This window comes from Marmota monax, unplaced genomic scaffold (assembly GCF_021218885.2).
Source record: "Marmota monax isolate L192 unplaced genomic scaffold, Marmota_monax_Labrador192_F-V1.1 WCK01_AAM20220418_F8-fsc00025, whole genome shotgun sequence".
Taxonomy (NCBI): domain Eukaryota; kingdom Metazoa; phylum Chordata; class Mammalia; order Rodentia; family Sciuridae; genus Marmota; species Marmota monax.
In genome coordinates, this window is record NW_026691950.1 from 18,279,723 (window position 1) to 18,298,759 (window position 19,037).

The 19,037-nt window shown below is 30.8% G+C and overlaps 1 protein-coding gene across 22 annotated transcripts in view; it reads left to right on the forward strand.

The window, feature by feature from the left end:
* Positions 1–19,037, forward strand: part of Adgrl3 (adhesion G protein-coupled receptor L3) — a 785,567-nt gene that overhangs the window by 724,599 nt on the left and 41,931 nt on the right. For all 22 annotated transcript variants that reach the window (XM_058571494.1, XM_058571546.1, XM_058571073.1 and 19 more), the window contains 2 exons: positions 5,097–5,222; positions 9,827–9,923. In XM_058571494.1, coding sequence (XP_058427477.1) covers positions 5,097–5,222; positions 9,827–9,923 — 223 coding nt within the window. The remainder of the gene's footprint in view (positions 1–5,096; positions 5,223–9,826; positions 9,924–19,037) is intronic.

A 19,037-nucleotide genomic window follows, 5' to 3' on the forward strand; every position in this document is an offset into this window, starting at 1 on the left:
AAGATTTGGACGTAAAATTAGTTGACTTGGTCACATAATACAGAAAAGTAGTAATATATCAGGTCCCAAGTAGAGACTACAGAAAGTAAAAGAATATTGTATTAGAAGGCATAAATTTTAACATAATGAATTAGAATTCACCCTGGAAAGCAGGTTATATTACATTGGATGAACTCCACCAAATGATGATTTACCACCACCACTACCACTTTCCCCCTGCTGCCAAATTACAGTATCTCAACTCATTGAATTTTTATTTTTTATTTATTGCCCAATTAACGGAGTACCAGCCTCAATATATGATTTTGTGGTCTTCTTGGTTGTTGACATCCAGAAGGCAATCTGTGAAAGAGAGAGGATCTTACAGAGAACATCTGGTAGTGGCTCATACTACTTCTACTCCCTGTGCATCAGATCGGATTCTACCAATGGCACCAACTAAGTTGCAAGGCAGATGGGAAACACAGTTTAGCTTTTTTACCCAAAAAGAAGAGGGACTGGGTATGGTCAAAAGCTAGCAATCTTCTATGGTTGGTGAGTTTAAAGAGCAGGAGGCATATAGATGGTAAGAATACAGATGGAAAGAAAGAGGTTTCAGAGGAGAATAATAAGTAGCAAGACATCACAGTGAGTTAAAGACAGGAGAAAAAGTAAAGAAATAGTGGTTAGCATTGTAAAAGTTATTAGGGAAGTCAGAGACTAAGTATTTGGGGAAGTTACCTAGATTCAGATTGTAGAACCCTTAACTGAAAATGGAAAGTGAAATCAGGGAATTAAGGGAAAAGTTGACTTTTGTACATAAAAATATGGAAATGATGAAACATGGTAACTGGTCATGCCATGTAGAAGTATAGTGAATTGTATTTACTGTCATCTTTATTTTATAGATTAGCAGAAAATTTGAACTAACAAATTTTAAATTTTAAAGTTAACATAGAAATTGCTATGCAACAGAAAATCTTTTTATATGTATATCTAAATTAATTTTTATTTTTATTAGTTAATACTTATTGTAGTTTTTTCTAATTATTGCTTCTCTCTTTCTTATCTAAAGTCCTCACTAGTTATTAATTAGAATTGCATTTGACATTCAGGTAGAATTTTGTACCTAAGGATCTGAAACAAACCTAGAGTTTTTAGTATATTTAAAGTATTTTACACAAGTCTAATTTTAAATATATATGTATATAATCATCAAGTTCAATTCTTTTATTCATTAGAGCAGAATTCATGGAATTATGCTTCATGGGCCAAATTCATGCAACTTCCTTTTATATGTTTAGTTAGTAAACCCAGAACTGTCATTGCATTTTTAAATATTTTTATTTACATTTTAAAATAGGTACATTCAAAATATCATTAGTTTTATCTCTTGCCTCACAAAACCTAAAATATAGACCATCTTAGTCCATTTTCTGTTGCTATAACTGAGTACCACAGAACAAGCACTTCTTTTACCATATGATTCTAGAGTCTGGGAACTAGTTTTCAACAAATTAATTTGGTGGAGGAGTTGGGGACAGTAAACCATAGTATTGACTACCTGTTCTTTCATGAATTTGCTGGGCTCTGCTTAAGAAATTTTATTATCTATAATAACAAGTAAGAAGTATATTGTTTTATCTATCCTATATTTTGAATTTTTAAATTTTCTGGTATTTTTATTGGTTTCAAAAAGATGGCCCAATATCAGAAAAGAAAAAAAAACATGAAATTATTGTTTGCTTCATACCTTACTGAAAAAAAAATCAAGTACTGTTCTTTGTGGATACAGAAATAGTCTTAGGGGGTTTTCTTTCTTTCTTTTTTTTTTATTAGTTACACATGACAGTACAATGGTCTTGACATATCATGCATTTGAATCAAATGGGGTATAATTTCTCATTACTCTGAGTGTACAGGTTGCAGAATCACAATGGTCATACAGTCATGTATATACATACAGCAATACTAGTGTCTATTTTATTCTGCTGTCCTTCCCTTTCCCCCTTCCTCTTGCCTCTCCTCCCATCACTTCTCTCTACCCAATCTAATGTGACACACTTCTTTTTTTTTATTCATCTGATTGAATTTCACTAATATGCCCTTGTTAATATAGTTGCTCATATATTTGGAGTTGGAAGAAAAGGAAATATTCTATTTTTGAGCTTTTTGGTCTTATGGAGTTATTTGTCAGTCTTTTCCTCAGTATGCCTGGTTGTGTCACCTGGATTTCCATGTATTCCATTAAAAGTAGTCACTTTTGCTTTTGTTATGGTCTCAGATATTTGATATTCTCTCACAGCTTCCAAGATTATTTTGTTTCTGATTTGAGTATGGAAGAAATATTCCAATCATAAAGTACATTCTCCTTTCCTGTCTTCTGTATTCTAGAACAACATCACATTGAAAGAAGATATCATTATCTGATTGGAGTAATTAAGATGCAGTATCATGTGATATAGATTAGAGTATGCAAATGATTGCACAATCAAAGAGGGTTTTTTAAATTATAATCTAAAGAAAAACGTTTCATGGACACAGTCCATGTTATGTTTCTTTCTTTTCTTTCTTTTGTTTTTTTTCAAGACATATGCTTCCCATTTCAAATCACAGCACAGCAAAATGAAGTCAGTATAATGATTCAGTTAGTAATGTAGCCACTGTGGGACTTGGCATCACCAGATCTCCTGATTTGCTGATTGTTTATAAAATCAGTTGAGAACATTCAGCCTTTGTTAGAAAATGCAAGTAGCCCATGATGAATTTCATGGCTTATCCATTATTGCTTTTTTTAGAAGAAAAGGAATGGTTGGTTCTCCTGTCTTTTCTACCCCCACCCCTTTTTTTTCTTTGTATTAAAGTATTTGTTTAGGTTTAAATCACTTCACTAAAAAACATTCATCTAGAAAGAAAAATACCATTTTCTGAATACATTAGGAAAAACAAGGTAGAAAGAGAGACAAAGAATTTGATCAGTGGTCAGGTTCTTGGAGATGCTTCATAAATTCAGTACAAAAATCACCTGACTGTAGTCAATAATGCTTACCTTTGTTGAGAGACTACGCTAAGCCTTCCCAAGTTCTAATTGAGAAAGTTATCTGTATCATTCTTTTCTGATAAAGAGATAATTTAGTAGATTAATGATAATAACATACAATGCCCATGTTGGTCATATATTAATGTTAGAAATGTGGCATCTTAGAACTTTCTGATCATGAGCACCTAAGATTTGGACCTTTTCACAGGAAGAACATCACTTAAGCTTTGCAATTTCATTGTTTAACCATTCCAGTATCCTTCTCTGTAAATGGCAATAGTAATTATTTCCAGAGTTCTTTTGAGGAAAATACTTTGCATGATTGCATGCAAAAAAAAAATATTAAAAATCAGAAGTTTCTTCATTCCATCCTTCCAACATACATGTCTTATAAGCACACACAAATAGGTTCACACTCACTTATTTTTTAATAAAATATGGATTAACTTGTAAATACTCAGTAAAATTATCTGTATTTCTAATTATTGATAACTGTAACATCAAAGAAATTTGATTGCAAAACATATCATTGGAATATTAAATATGTTATGAAATGTAATTTTAAAATTCCAGAGTGGAGAAAAGCTGGGACCTCATAACTCTGTTTCACTTGCAGTGTTCTCTCCATCCAGAATACTGTTTTCTCCCCTCTCTTACCCTTTTTTTTTTCAACTTCACCATCTAAATAGGCTAATCCCAACCTATCTTTGAAGATTTTCTCCTTAATCTTCTCTACTAAGAAGCCATCCTTTGCTCCTGCCCCCAGCAGCCAGCAGCCAATCCACATGATGCTTGCTTTGATTCACCTCTCATGTCTCCATTCTTTTTTTTTTGGCACCAAGGATTCAACTCAGGGGCACTCGAACACAGTGGCACATCCTCAGCCCTATTTTGTATTTTATTTAGAGACAGGATCTCACTGAATTGCTTAGCGCCTCACTGTTTCTGAGGCTGGCTTTGAACTTGCCATTCTCCTTTCTCAAAATCCTGAGCCACTGGGATTACAGGAGTGCACCACCAGGCTGTCAGCTGCCTGCCTGGCTCCATCATTATTCTTAAAAGTAATAACATTTGATAAATGTGAATTCTTGAGACAAATCTGAATGATCTGTCTTTGATTCTGCTATATCTTTGACAGAGTGAACTTTGCAAACATTGAATAAGAATCATTTGAATGGAGGTGTTAACATACCATTCACACTCTGTTTTTGCTTTGTGAAGTATGAATGTGTATAACCAACAGGATAAGATGTCCCTTTTTTGTTGTTATTGATAACAGAGGTATTATTTAGGAAAATTCCTGTTTATTTTTGTATATTTTGTCCAATTAAATAGGAACTAATACAAATTTTAAACACGACAATGAAAGTTTCTCCCAAATTATTGATTTATTCTCTGCTTGAAAATGTTAGTTAAAAATATTCATCTCTTATTTTCTTATTTTATATCACAACATATATTAAGAATTTAATCTGCAGTACTATAAAGAAAAACAGTTGTATTTCTCAGTAATTTTCAAATATAACTATTTTGTGGACATAAATTTAAAATATTTGCCATTTTTTATTCTGACTTTGAAAATTTGACCTGTTTTAAGATTTTAAAAAGTCAAAGAATATAGATTTAAAACAAATGCTTAGCCTGATGCATTCTATTTTTCTGTCTTTAAATAATCTCTCTTATCTTTTTCTCTCTCTGCATCTCCTCATTCCTTCATCCCACTCTTTCTCAGTCGATTTCTGCCTAAAGAACACTAGCTACAACACTTCTTCACAACAGGCTACCTTACATCAAATTTATAAGCTAAAAATAATGTCTTTGAACTAAGATATACTACCACTAAGGTATGATTGGAAATGATTGTGTATTTGCAAAGTCACTGGTTATGCCAAATTCCAAGTTCAACAGTGTGAATATAATTATTTTATGTTACAAAATATGTGCTGGACAGTTTATTCTGTATTTGTAGGAAAAGGAAATAATTGTTATCAAAAACCAAAACTCACATATTTTTTATACCCTACTTCCCATTTGCAATCAATAACTTGCTAATAGAAGTTAATATTTAATTGGCTAGGTACGAAAAGAGTATGGGAAATGCCTGCGAACACATTGTTGTAGTGGCAAAAGTACAGAGAGTTCCATTGGCTCAGGGAAAACTTCTGGTTCTAGAACTCCTGGACGCTACTCTACAGGCTCACAGGTAAATGATGTTTGTCCTCTGAAATTTAATATTCCTTATGTGTAGTCTGTTATCGCTGTTCTTTCCTATCCCAAATATTGATCACATCAAATGTGATGTTGTTTTCATGTGATTGGCATGAAAATGAAATTGACAGAAACTGAAGGAAGCAAAATTGTAATGAAATTCAAGGTCTAAGGTTATGTAACAAATAATTTCCTCAAATTTTTTTCTAGTTGAATGAGTGTCATAGGTGAAGAAATGAATTTCCTATTTGATCCATAACTCAAAATATTCTCTGTGTGTGTGCGTATGTGTGTGTATATATATATATATATATAATTTGTGACCTTATTATTAGTTCTCTAGCAGATAAAATAATTCTTTATCACATACTGAAATAATTTACATATAAAATTATATGTTTAAGTAAAAAAACTATTATAATTCCTACCATATTTTTGTGCTGACAAGTTGAGGAAAACCTCAGGAGTGGAGAACTTAGGACACATCATCAAAATAACTGGTCTGTTTCCATCAGCTCAGCACCGAACATAACTATATAGAGTCCCTTATCAGGGAAATTGTAAACCCTTAGGTAAACTGTTGGCCATTTTTACCAGGCTACAATTTCATCCCAAAGATAGTTACATAGAAATTTCAGCATCTTTGATGCTAAAATGAGCCAGTTATAAAAGACAGGATTGTGTGGGTATGAGCAAGTTTGAATTCAGATAATCAGACTAATCGTTTTGTGACTGCTTGTCTCAGTAGGGAAAAAACCCACTGTTTTTAGTGTCATCAGTTGAATTCTGAGTAAGGCTTGATTAAGTTGATAAAGTTATAAATCTCAGATTAATTTTTCTTGACTCTTACCTCAACCTATAAATCTAATTATTTTTCAAAATGATTAGCCCTGGAACAACTCTCATAATTCAATGATAATAAACATTGTTTCCATAAACACTTTTCTGAAATTTAATGAAGTTCTCCTTTATCTATAAATGAAATCATGTATCTAATGTCAATATAATACACTTCCAACTAAAGTTTTAGTAACTCATATTTAATTGTCAAACATATAAGATTATTTTAAATAACTTATCAACCACAAATAATGAAAATTATTACTAAATATAACAAATAGGTATTAAAATCTGCATTTGGTTTGTCACTTCTATATTTTACTGAGGTTGCACAGTTGCATATTAGGGGAACCAGATATACTCTTCAAGTGGGCAGAGTTTTCTAAGCCTAAAACTTCTTAATTTGCCAATTTGCCTAAGAATGGTGGGAACTCCAGAGCATGCTTCCAGCAAAAGCTCCTTTGTGTAATCAAGGCCTTTATTTCAAACTTGTCATCCCTCTCCCCACCTCTCCTTTTTGTGATAATATTTTGACAACTTTTAAATTGAAATTACTGAGATTTTGCATATTGTCCACCTGATTATGTTAATAGGCAAAAAGCATTCATTGAACTCACTTGCTATAGTCATTTTGTAGACAAAAGTCATTACTGAAAGAATATTTGGCAGTTTCAGTTATTAAGTTACAACAGAATTATACAATATTTAGTAATACTTCTAGTTTAGGAGATAAAGCAGTGAAGCTTAATAAAATATTGATAAACTTTACGGGTGGGTTCACTTTTGTTTGAATCCTAGCCTTACCATGTGCCAGCTATGACAGAACAAGTTTTAATCTCATTGACTGAAAGTATTTCATTTGTAAAGTAATGATAATAATACTAATTTCTTCAGTTAGAATGATTGAGTTAATGTATACAGAATGCTTAGATTGTAGGTGCTCAATATATGGTAGCTGCTACCATTCATTAGTGCAATTACAGAATATAACATCATATATATTTATATATTTTATATATATTTATATTCATAAACTGTATACATTTTAAAATTATATCATTTATTTCTTCACCATTATAGTTTGTAACATCATAATTATATTCCTGGGGGAAAAACTTACATTATTTTCTTATACTTAGGATACTGATTCTGATCAATATGCCAGTATAGGCCTCTATAAAATGATAGTCACTTAGATTCTGTCATTGAGTTAGATAAAACTAATAAAATATGTTTCTCATTAATTGTGATTTTCCATAAGCAAAGGCTAATGTATTCACTGATATTAAGGCAAAAAATTGGGGAGCATGGATGCTTTTTTATATCACAGAACTTCTAAAATAAAAATCCTTATGTATTTCACATTTTTATTTAGAAATATTGAGAACTTCCTATATAATACCAGCTAGTCTTTTCAGGGGATAACCTCCCTATAATCACTAGCTTTGATCGTAGTAGTAGGAGAATTTATCAGATAGTGAAAACTGGTATAGAAGCAACATACTGTGATGGAAAGTATTCAAGGGACTACTTGGGCTTTCAAAGACTGTCTTTGGATGTAATAATTATGCCAGTGCTGAATGACAATATTCTAAATGAGAGGAAGAAAGGAATTTCAGGTGAAAGCAATTTCAGATGAGAAAACAGCTATTGGAAAGCCTTTAAGACAGGGGAAACTTAAAAATTCAGGAACAGAAGGAATCCTATTAGGCAAAGTAAAGACATTCTTTAAGAGAAGAATGTAGTCACATTAGAGAGACAATTGCAGAAGTCAGAGGAAAAGGGAGGAGATAGATCCCTATAGTATTTGTAGGAGTAAATGGATTTAGATTTTGTTTGGATTGCTTTGGAAAGTCAATGGGATGATTTAGACAAGGAAGAGACAGGGTATCATGCACAGGTAATCAAGATCATGTGATAGCTATCTAGATACTAGAATGACATGATTGGCAAAACTAAGGAATTGAAAATTGACTCCATATGTTGGTGCTCTATCCTTCCTTCCTTCCTGGTACTAATCACTTATAAATGATGATCATTTCCCAAAGAATGCAAATGTAAGCGCACAGAAATAAGTACAGATTTTTTTTAAACTGTGGACTGAAAGATTTTTTCTTCCCTCTTTTGTATACCTCTAATTGTTCTGTCATTTATCCTTCATTTATTTTGTTGACTTTTTAGGTGTATTTACTTTTACATAATATTTTTTTAAAAAAATAACGTATTTAACGTGTGAAATTGTGAAGCATATTAAGATAATGAAGAACTGTGAACTCAATATCCAATTTAAGGAACAGAATTTTTTCTTCTTTATTTAACCTCTTCCTAACTGATCTGTATATGGCCCTACAGAAGCTTCCTAAATTTTGTTCTATAGTTTTCTTGACTTATAGTAGTAGTTTTTCCCCCTCCAAAAAATATTTTTTTTAGTATTCCTTTGTTAATATTTCTGGTAAAATGATATTATCCATATCTTTAGGGATTTCTTTCACTGAAGAAATCTCTTAAGATTTGTCATTTTTTAATGAGTTTTGGTATATTTTGTTTTGTGTGTCTGTGTGTATGTGTGTGTCATCAGTGACACAGTGGAAATGTGATTAGATATTCAACAGTATTTCTAAATACTTCTGAATACATTTCAAGATTTATAAAAACAACTATAATATTCTAAGATTAACTACTGTTACTGTTTATGAAGTTAAAACATGGAACATAACCCATTTCTGAGTTGATTTCAACCTTATTTGTAGCAATGTTACTTACAAACTATTTCATTCTTGGAAAAACCTTCTGAAATATTTTGTTTCTTCCTCCAAAGTTTTTGATCCCTAATTCAATAAGATGGCAAAACAGAAAAAAAAAATTTCTTCAAAATGTAATATTACAATATTGTCAGAAATTATCTGACATGTAAATTTGAATTTGAGATAATAATGATGGAAATAATTAAATAATAATGGAAGAAATTTTAGTTATTTATAAAACTTCCTACTCTGAAGCATTGAATAGAGATGAATTGATACCTTTATCTCCTTCAAAAGAAAAGGCAGGATAGTATGTAATCTCTAAAATTGCATAGGTTTTCTTAGAGTAGTTATGGAAAATGTAAACTCAATAGAATTTTAATAATATTTTGTTCTTACCAGTGTCATTCTTGCAAGACTGAATTTTTAAACTAAACTTTTGTTAATAATCTGACAACTTAATACATATTTAAGCATTCACATCCCAGTGAAAGTTATATTGCGCCCAATGTGGTGGCACATACCTGTAATTCCAGTGAATTGGGAGGTTGAGGCAGGAGGAAAGTTCAAGGCCCGTTTCAATTTAGCAAGGCCCTAAATAACTTAGTAAGACCCTGTCTCAAAATAAAAAAAAATCGAAAGTGCTGGGAATGTGGCTCAGTGGGTAAGTGCTTCTGGGTTCAATCCTTGATTTAAAAAAAAAAAAAGTTGAAATGAAAATAATTTGTTTTACTTTGGAAACTAAAATTTTAAATTTTCTAATTCTGTGTATAGTATTCTATATAACCTAAAATATATGAATTGGTATAGTGCTTTACATTTATTCCTTTTTCACAGCCAGGTAGTGTCATTAATTTTATTTGTGATATTCTCATGTGACTATGCTATAAGCAGGTAGACATCATTTATTTTCTAGATGCTAGAAACAAAGGTCTCATATAACTGTGAGAGAATGATTTATGTGAAAACTCACAGCCTCATGAGTTTGTTTGTTTTCTTCCTTTTCTCCATTCAGAGCCGAATTCGTAGAATGTGGAATGATACGGTCCGAAAACAGTCAGAGTCGTCATTTATTACTGGAGATATAAACAGTTCGGCATCACTCAACAGAGGTAATTAGAAATGTTTTTTTATATTTATTACTCCTCGGATTACTTTAAAAAGTTTTCAAATGCATTGCTTTATTTGCAAGTTCTAAACCTCATTCCCTTTGGTAGGAATAGTGTAAAACCTGGTTGATTGTAGCAGTGTGTTCCATTATTCATATGCCTGTTTTTTAAATCCTGAATTTTCAGGAAATTTTTTCCAAATGGAAGTTAGATAACGAGAAACTTCTTTTTCCAGTTATCTGCCACTGTTATAAACTGGTGAGCTGTCAGGCCTCATTGAAAGCAGTTGAAATGGGCAATTATGTGGTATATAGTCTGCTAAGCATCATAGAATTCCACATTGTCCCAGGTATAAAGCAATTTCATAGTCCTTGTGGAAGTAAAAATATACTGTCTAATACATACTTAAGGAAACCTGTGTACTTGTGAGGAGAAAATCACATGTAATCCTTATACCTAAAAGACTTATTCAGATAATATTGAACATTTTAAGGTCTAAGAAAGCTACTTTTATGTAAATCATGATTTTTTTTTTATGTGTGTTTATGTACTTCTGGTTAAAATGCTCTCTGGACATCAACATCATTTATATTTTTGAAATGAAGTTCTCTTGATGTACTATTTTATTTGTGATGGGTTCTCTTTCTTTCTCTTTTTCACACTGAGTGACAGAAATATTAGAAATAATTTCACTGAAATAAAAATGGCTAGATACAACATTTGTGCAATCAGTGCTGGAAACTATTAAGAATATAGTTTATTGGTAGAATGTGGTATTTGTATGAACTTAGTTATTTTTAAGGTCAACATTGTTATTTTTTCTTACCCCTAAACTAGAATTATTAATCTGTTTTTAACCTGTTTCTGCCTGCTTTTTGTTACACAAATAATGAAATATTTATTGCTTATGATTAAGAAAGATTTATATGCCAGTACTCTTAATTTCTTTTACTCAAGTAATTTGCATCTTATTTATAGACAGAGATTAGGACAAGTAGTGTTCAAACTGAATTTGATATAGGGATTCACACTTTAATATATCTCATTGAGTTTCATATGCTGTTGGGTGCAAGGTTGTAGTAACTATAATCTAGTTGTGATTTTAAATTATCTACATTAAGTTAAGTAAGAATAGTGAGAGGGAAAATTCCTTCAAATAGAGAAAAATATATTAAAACAGCTACCTTTTTTTTTTTTCAAAACAACTACCTTCTTCTTTTCTTTGTTGGAATTTACTGGATGATATACATTTAGACAATCTCAAGTTTTTTTATATAGATAATCTTCTCTTTTTGATTTAGTTTTATTCTGTAGTTTGTGAAATTTATCGAAATGTGAGTACTCTATTTTTTTAATTTACTTTTCAAATCACAGTTAGTTTTCCTAGAAAGAAAATTATCCTTATCAATAGGATTTGTCATAAGGTATATTTTGCATCTGTTAATCACAGCATCCATGGAATAGTTGCTATTGTTTAAAGAAGGGATGAGATGACTGTAACAATATACTGTTTCTTTACTTATTGTAAGGATGGATATAATATGTAAAATTATTATTTTGTCCAGTATTATTACTAAAATGTATATAAAGTTAGTTAAAACCTTTTTTTTAAGTGGACCATTTTTATGAACTTCAAACTCAAGCACATTTTGTAATGTTATTGATTAACTCCTTACTTCAATTTCTTCTCAATAATGTCACCTACCGGGAATATAATAATATGTGTATGACTGAGTCAATTTGAAATGAATTGAAAGAAAATAATAACATTTCATATGGACTGATAATATGTCTAGGTCTGTAAACTAAGGTCAGTAATTTTAAAAGATAGTTCTTAAAGCTATTAAATGCAGGATATAAAATTTCTGTGACTTTGAAGAAGTTATGTTGACGAAGACTTTGGGGAGGAGGTTAAATTGAATGCATGATTTGAAGTGTGTCCAAGCAGTGATCTTTTTCATCATGATATGTACTCTTCCTTTCACTTAGTGACTTTAATGGTGCCAGAGATCATAGTGATCTTCATTCCCTGAATTAATTTCCTAGCCCCACTCCAGGTCCAGAAACTCCTGGTTATATTTTCATCTCAATTTTTACCTTAGTTGATTAAAGTACTTTAAAATTTTATTTCTTCATATTATGTCTCTGAAGATAGCCTTTAACCTCCTTCTTTAATCTTGTCTTATTCCCCAGGGCCCTATCTTCCCTGCATTCAGGCGTGTGTATCATATTTAGGTAGGTGGCATCCAAGATTCATCTTTCCAGATAAACACTTCAGTCACCTCAGCAACATAATTATTCACTTGTGTTTATTCAAAAGATTATATTCTCTATTATTTAAAAAAGATCTTAGATACCTCATCTTTGCATCCTCATATATTCTAACTTCCCATTCATTCTTAGTTACAGTTAGCAATTTTTTTAAAAAATAAAACTCCATTTTTGTTCTTTCTAAGTTAGAAATATAATATCTCTTATTTTTTTCTTTAAAATAGTGCTGACTCTTGGAAATTACAGCTATTGCCTAACATTGTTTTTCTTATTTTTAATTTAGGTTTTCTTACTTATTTACACCATTGGCCAATACATTTTAAAAGAGTATTATTTTAAATTTTGTATGTCTTCTCATCTGTTATTCCAAGTAAGAATCAGCAGCTACCATCTTTAGGATCCATTAAGAGCAAAGAATCTACCATTCAATGTAGAACAACTTCTGTTTTTTTATTTTTAAACTATCTTTTATACTCTGTTCTTGAAATGCATCATTCCACCATATATATCAGATTACCTTTCTAGATTCCCAATATAATAAAAATGATTACTATTGGGGTTTTATTTATTAGAATCATGTGAAACCTTGGAGGATTTACTGATAATTTTCAATGAGTGTACTAATTCTTTTATATTCTTTTGAGAATTCATTGTTTGGTCACACTCATCTTTTTAAAACCTTCTATTCAATCTGTACTGAATATGTGTTTTTATGAGGATATTTCCCCAACTGTTTCCTAAACCTTTTAAAATATTTTGTCTCTGCAAGTTGTTTGGTATGATGTCATACACTCAGGCAAATCCAGAATTCCTTGAAGCCAGTGCTATAACAATTAAATATCACTCACATTACTTATGGAGTAGAAGGGACTTTAGAAGAGCTATAAGGTCATGGTTGAATACAGAGTCTCATGGTTAATTTTAAGCTATACCAAGTTTTTACAAGCTTGTAGGTGTAAAGGAGGTTTTATTCATTCATTTATTTAAGTATTTATTATTTTATACATGCCTTGAAGATTTAGTCAATATTCAACCCCCAACTCCTCCAGGGCTATTAAAAATCTAATTAAAATCTCTACTAGCTCCAACATCCTGGTAGTGGTGAGAAGGACTTAGAGTACTCTTTCTACCCATCTCTCCTGATCATAATCTCTGCTACACAAACCTCATCTTAAACCGTTTAGATTCACAATGCCTCTTTTAAAAGTTGAGTTTGATCCAAAAATTAACCTTTGCTGAGAAATTTGTCTAGCAGTACATACAAACATCTTCATTTTTGCCTTCCTTAGATCTATATAAAAATCAGAATATCTTCTGAAATTAGATGTTATTGGACATCACAAATATTATAATGGCATTTACCATTTTCTTTTTAATTATTGAGATTGAGAGCAGAATTTTTTTCCAATCAAGTTTAAGAAACTGCTGCCAATGGGGTATTTTTATGTGAGTTATCAAAAGTTACTTTAATGCTCATCCCAGTTATGAGTTACTGCAAAGTTGTGTTCCTTCTAAGTGATATAATTAGTGAAAAAGTCACTTCTGGAATAAATAAATTTTGCCTAGAATCATGGGGTTTTATTTCCCTCTAAACTTCCAACCTCTATTTTGTCAACCTGCCACATGAATTAATGTGATATAAATTTTTAGTAATGGAGAGTTGGACCAGTAAGACTATATTTATTTAAGCCATATTTAAGTGTTATGGTTCAGAAGACTGATCTATAGATATTTAGCACTTATTTATAAATACAGATGATTTTCTTTTAAGTGTTCAGAGTTGTATTAATCTGCACAACATTTTCACTGAATTTGTAGTCAGTAAAATTATGATGACCTCTGATGATGCATATATTTTCATAGATTTTTGTTTTTTTAAAGGGTAAATTTTGGCTCTCATTTAGTTTGTATCAGAACTACCCATTGAAAGGCTACCTTATTGGTTTGGGGCATTGTTTTAACAAAGCGGGAAAACTCTGCCATCAAATATACATTTGCAAGTAGCTGACTTACTCATTATAGTTTCACCTAGTAGTTTTATAAACAGACATTGAGTTCTAATCCAGTGACAGTTTCCAAATTGCTTAACTTCTCAGGGCTTCTGCAATAGCGATATAAATGGTTCCCACTTCAGAAGGTCCTTGAGAGGAATATATAAGTTAATATATGTAAATTGTTTACAATGGCATCAAGAACATAATAAGCACTATTATTATTACTACTTTATTCAGAGATATCATATTATTATATTTTCTAATAAATGAAAACTTTTCCTTGACAGGGCTCTCAAATAATCAGATATTAAAATTCATCATTTACTACTAAAAGTTTCCTTTCCTTTTTATTTTCCAGCAATAGGTGGGAGAAATGAGGAGGTTACCTGAGTGCCAAGTAAAACAAATAATAATTCACCTAAGACGGTGCTGCCCTTGAGGCTAACAAAGAAGAAAGCTAATAAAACTGAATTGTCTCTTCTCAATTAGAAATTAAATGCAAATTACATCTGCCTATTTGTACTTTCCTCTTTTGATTTGCAACCCTACTCTAGTGTCAAAGAAATAAAGATAATATATTTCTTTTTTTTATTCCTTAGATGATGACTTAACAAACCCCGTCTTCTCTTTTATTCCAAATACTATCCTATCCCTCCAAAACTTAGATAACACCAGTTCAATTCAGACAGTCCTGCTAAATAACAAGTTATGTAGCAGAACTGGGATATGACTAGACCTGTTTTTAACTCATGCCTTCTCTGAGCCTGTATTGTCTTTTCTTGGTCACTGAAGCAGAAGATATTACACAATAAATCACCTGCTACTCATTAATATTCAAGCTTCTAAACCTAATTTGCTTTTATATTTTTAAAGAGAAATGAAAATGAAAAACTGTAAGTGGTGTTTGAGAACTTAACAGTTTATATAAATTAAAGCTACTAGGGCAAAACACTGATAATCATTCACTATACTTTATTTATGTCAATAAATATAATTGGCTTAAAAGCATAAACATACCATACTGCCCCAGAACATTGCTGTTCTAAAGGATTATAAAATCACTGGTTGTAAATATTAACCAGCTACTCAAATAATCTGACATCTATTTGTGAAATTTGAAAAACTAGTCAATAATATATCAATAGTACTTGCAGAGTCTAACAAATCAAAGGATCTCATATGACAAACTACTTTTTCTTTATCAACAAACATGATGATGTTAACACAATATAGGTAACCTATAGCATAAATAAAGTTTTCTTTTGAGATTCACCATTATATTTATGTCTGAAATTTTTTGTTCTTTGCATTTCTGGATGTGTACAGGAATGCTATGTTAATTTCTTTGAACAAACATGTCATCAATAAAAATATAGTCAGAAAAGGTTCAATATGATAAAAAATTTGTTAGGAAAACCAGGTTAATAACCAGATGCATTGGGGCTGGGGATGTGGCTCAAGCCGTAGCGTGCTCGCCTGGCATGCGTGCGGACCAGGTTCGATCCTCAGCACCACATACAAACAAAGATGTTGTGTCCACCGAAAACTAAAAAATAAATATTAAAAAAAAGAAAAAAAAATAACCAAATGCAACATAGGTACAGATTTTAAAAGTGAGATGCTGAATTAAATAGATAATTAAATAATACTATTAAATTCTGATTCCTAACCCAATGAGACCAAATAATGTTCAGAATGAACTCTCCAGATAGTGGCAAAATAATCATATCTGATATTGATTACTAGTGAATCAGAAACAAAGGTCCTTGCTACTAATTGTTGTCAGTCACTTACAAAGAAAAAAACCTTTAAACACTTAACTTACCGGGTTCTTCTTATGCTTTGCTTTCTACTTTGTCTCTTTGAAATGACTCCTTCAAATAATCTTGTTTCTACATAGTAATTAGCTTGGTTTGTATTTGTTATAGTTGTTACAGTATTTATTAAAGCTTTCTTAGATCCCTTCACAAAGAGAGTTCTTTATCTATGTAGAATCCTCATTTTAAAAAATTCATTTGCTTGTTGTCTTATATGTATATTTCTTAGCTCTATTTTATGTATTTTTAAAATGTTTTTCTTTAGGGTTAGATGGACACAATAACTTTATTTATTTAGTTATTTTTATGTGGTGCTGAAGATTGAACACAGTGCCTCACACACATGCTAGGTGAGCACTCTACCATTGAGCTACAATCCCTGCCCTTTTAGCTCTATTTTAAATCAAACAAGCTTTGATAAATTCTAAATATATGTGCTGTAAAACATTTCCAATTAGCTTTGAAATAGTACTATTTATAATATAATTAGCGAGAAATTATTTTTCAAAAAATTATTTTTCTTAGAGTTAAATGTGAAGACTGCAACATAGAAATTGCTATGTGCTTTTCTGTAAAGAACACAATATGCCTCTGGGTAGTTCCAAATAAATTCAGTATTCCTCCTTTATTCCATATAACTAGAATTTGTATATTAAGCATGGTTCTGTATTCATTATCTTTTATCTTACATCCATGAAATAACTGGCTTTATTGGTAGGTAAATTAACTAACTTGCTCAAGATCAAGTTAGCTCATAAGGCAGAAATCTAGATTAGAAGCAAGGTCTTTCTGACCACAAAGTCATAATCACAATAACAATATATCATTCTTTTCATATGATGGCAGTTTTTCATGAAGTTGCTAAATATTATACTAAAGACTTTTTTCAAGGTTGTGTTTCAAAATGACCTTTAATTTTGTCAGCTACTTTGGAAAATAGGTATACTTAACAGTGAGATTGTCATATTTTTATTTCTAAAGTTTTTTCATGTATTATTCATTGCCATTATATTTTGTTACAATACCATTCTTTATAGTAGATTCTCCCTACCTGTGCAGTAAAAGAAAAGCTTGTAAAATTATGTTACGCTATGAAGTATTGGATATTGAATATGTTGAATTACTTTTATTAGACCCAATTTTAGGACTTAGGTCATAAAAATAATTTTATAATTACTTTTATTTTCTGGAAGCTTTAAAAATACTTTATTGGTAGAATCATTTTTTTCTTAAATATTTAATTATTTATGTTTTAGTAAAAGAATCTACATTTTGGTCAGGTCAAAATATTGTGCTAAAATTCAGGAAAATAGTTTCTGCCTATAAACTACTTAGTAACAGAAACAAAGATAAAACTTTTCCTAAAGCCTTGGGTTTTGTTTGTTTTGTATTTGTAGATGGACAGCATGCCTTTATTTTATTTGTTTATTTTTATGTGATGCTGAGGATCAAACCCACTGTGTCACGCCTGCTAAGCAAGTGCTCTGCCACTGAGCTACAGCCCCAGCCCTAGATCTTTGTATTTTTGAATTTAACAGTTCTTGAAGATATGTCATTCTCTATCAGCACAATACAGTAATGTCTAAAATAAGTAGAAAATTTGAGTAGTAATTTTAGTGATCATATTATCAATTAAAACTTATTTCTTTCATTTTAATTCTGGTTTTTAAAAAAATCTATGATATATAATTCAAATTTAAAAACAAAACCTGAAATATTTCTCTCATCTGGAAAAATGTTCCTACTAGAAGATAAACATAAAGCTTGTGATGGCATAAATGTACTATAATATATTCAACAACAAACAATCATTGTTTATTTTTCCTAAGAAATGTCATATTAAATTTATCAACTATTTTTCAATTACATAGGACTTAATTCAATTACATGAAAATTTTAAAATGTGAAAGGAGGAGGCATATGTTTGGCCAAATACATATAAAGGGTACCTTAATTGTCATTATCAATATTTCTCCTATATTCAATTAAAATGGCTCTTGTTAAATTGTGTAAGAAGGCTTAACTTTATGTAACTTGGCCATGTGTGTGTGTGTGTGTGTGTGTGTGTGTATAAAATGTCATTTAACAGAAAGCATTTATGTGATAGAGTCTCTTCTGAGCTTCAAAATAAGCTTCCATAATTTATCATTATAAGGAATATGGATGCCTCAAAACAAGTTACACATACATTTGGAGAAGGTAGTTCACAGCCCCAGGAAAGTATTGGCAGATTAAGAAATATTTGAAGGGATACAGAGATTGAAAAAAGAAAGTCAGTCTTGATTTAGAAAAATAGAAACAATATGCTTCCTGAATCAGCTTGAGTCTAAGAAGAACAGAGCTGATAATGATCATATGATAAAAGAAGCCTTCTCTGAATAACATTTAAAAATCTCTTTTTCATGGATACCTTGTTTTAATTCATGTCTGTTTCTTCAGACATGCTTTTTTTATTTATAGATTCCATTTTATAGTTCTGATTTTAGTCAGGACAGGCCTTCTGCATGCAAGCTTATATAATTTACATAATAAAAAGCATACCTATATTGGACAGTGAGTATTACTAAAAAACAGATTTTTTTACTTTGGTAATAGATCTTATATTATTATACAGTTACACGTCATTTTTTCTGAAGTTAGTTTTATTTGGCAAAAGTGCAGGAGCAATGTATGATTTGCAAACAAATATAACTGGAATTGACTGCATACCATTAGCAGATTATCAAGAATCTGATTTTGGAGAAAATGAATTGAGTAGCAACTGTGAGAATTACAAAGATAAATATTTTTTGCTATATATCTTTTATTACTAAAAAGAACTGTGGTTAACCACTACTCTGTCTAGAGCTGTAAGAAATTAGACTGGTATCTTCAGACTCAGTGTTCTTTGTATTGAGTATTATGCTAAAAAGTTTTAAATATACAAGTTATTAGAACACAGAAATTCATGCTTTGATCACAAAGGATGAGATTTAGAAATGAATGACTAATTAATACAGGATTATCATTTCTGTAGAGCAACCACTTCCTCTGTT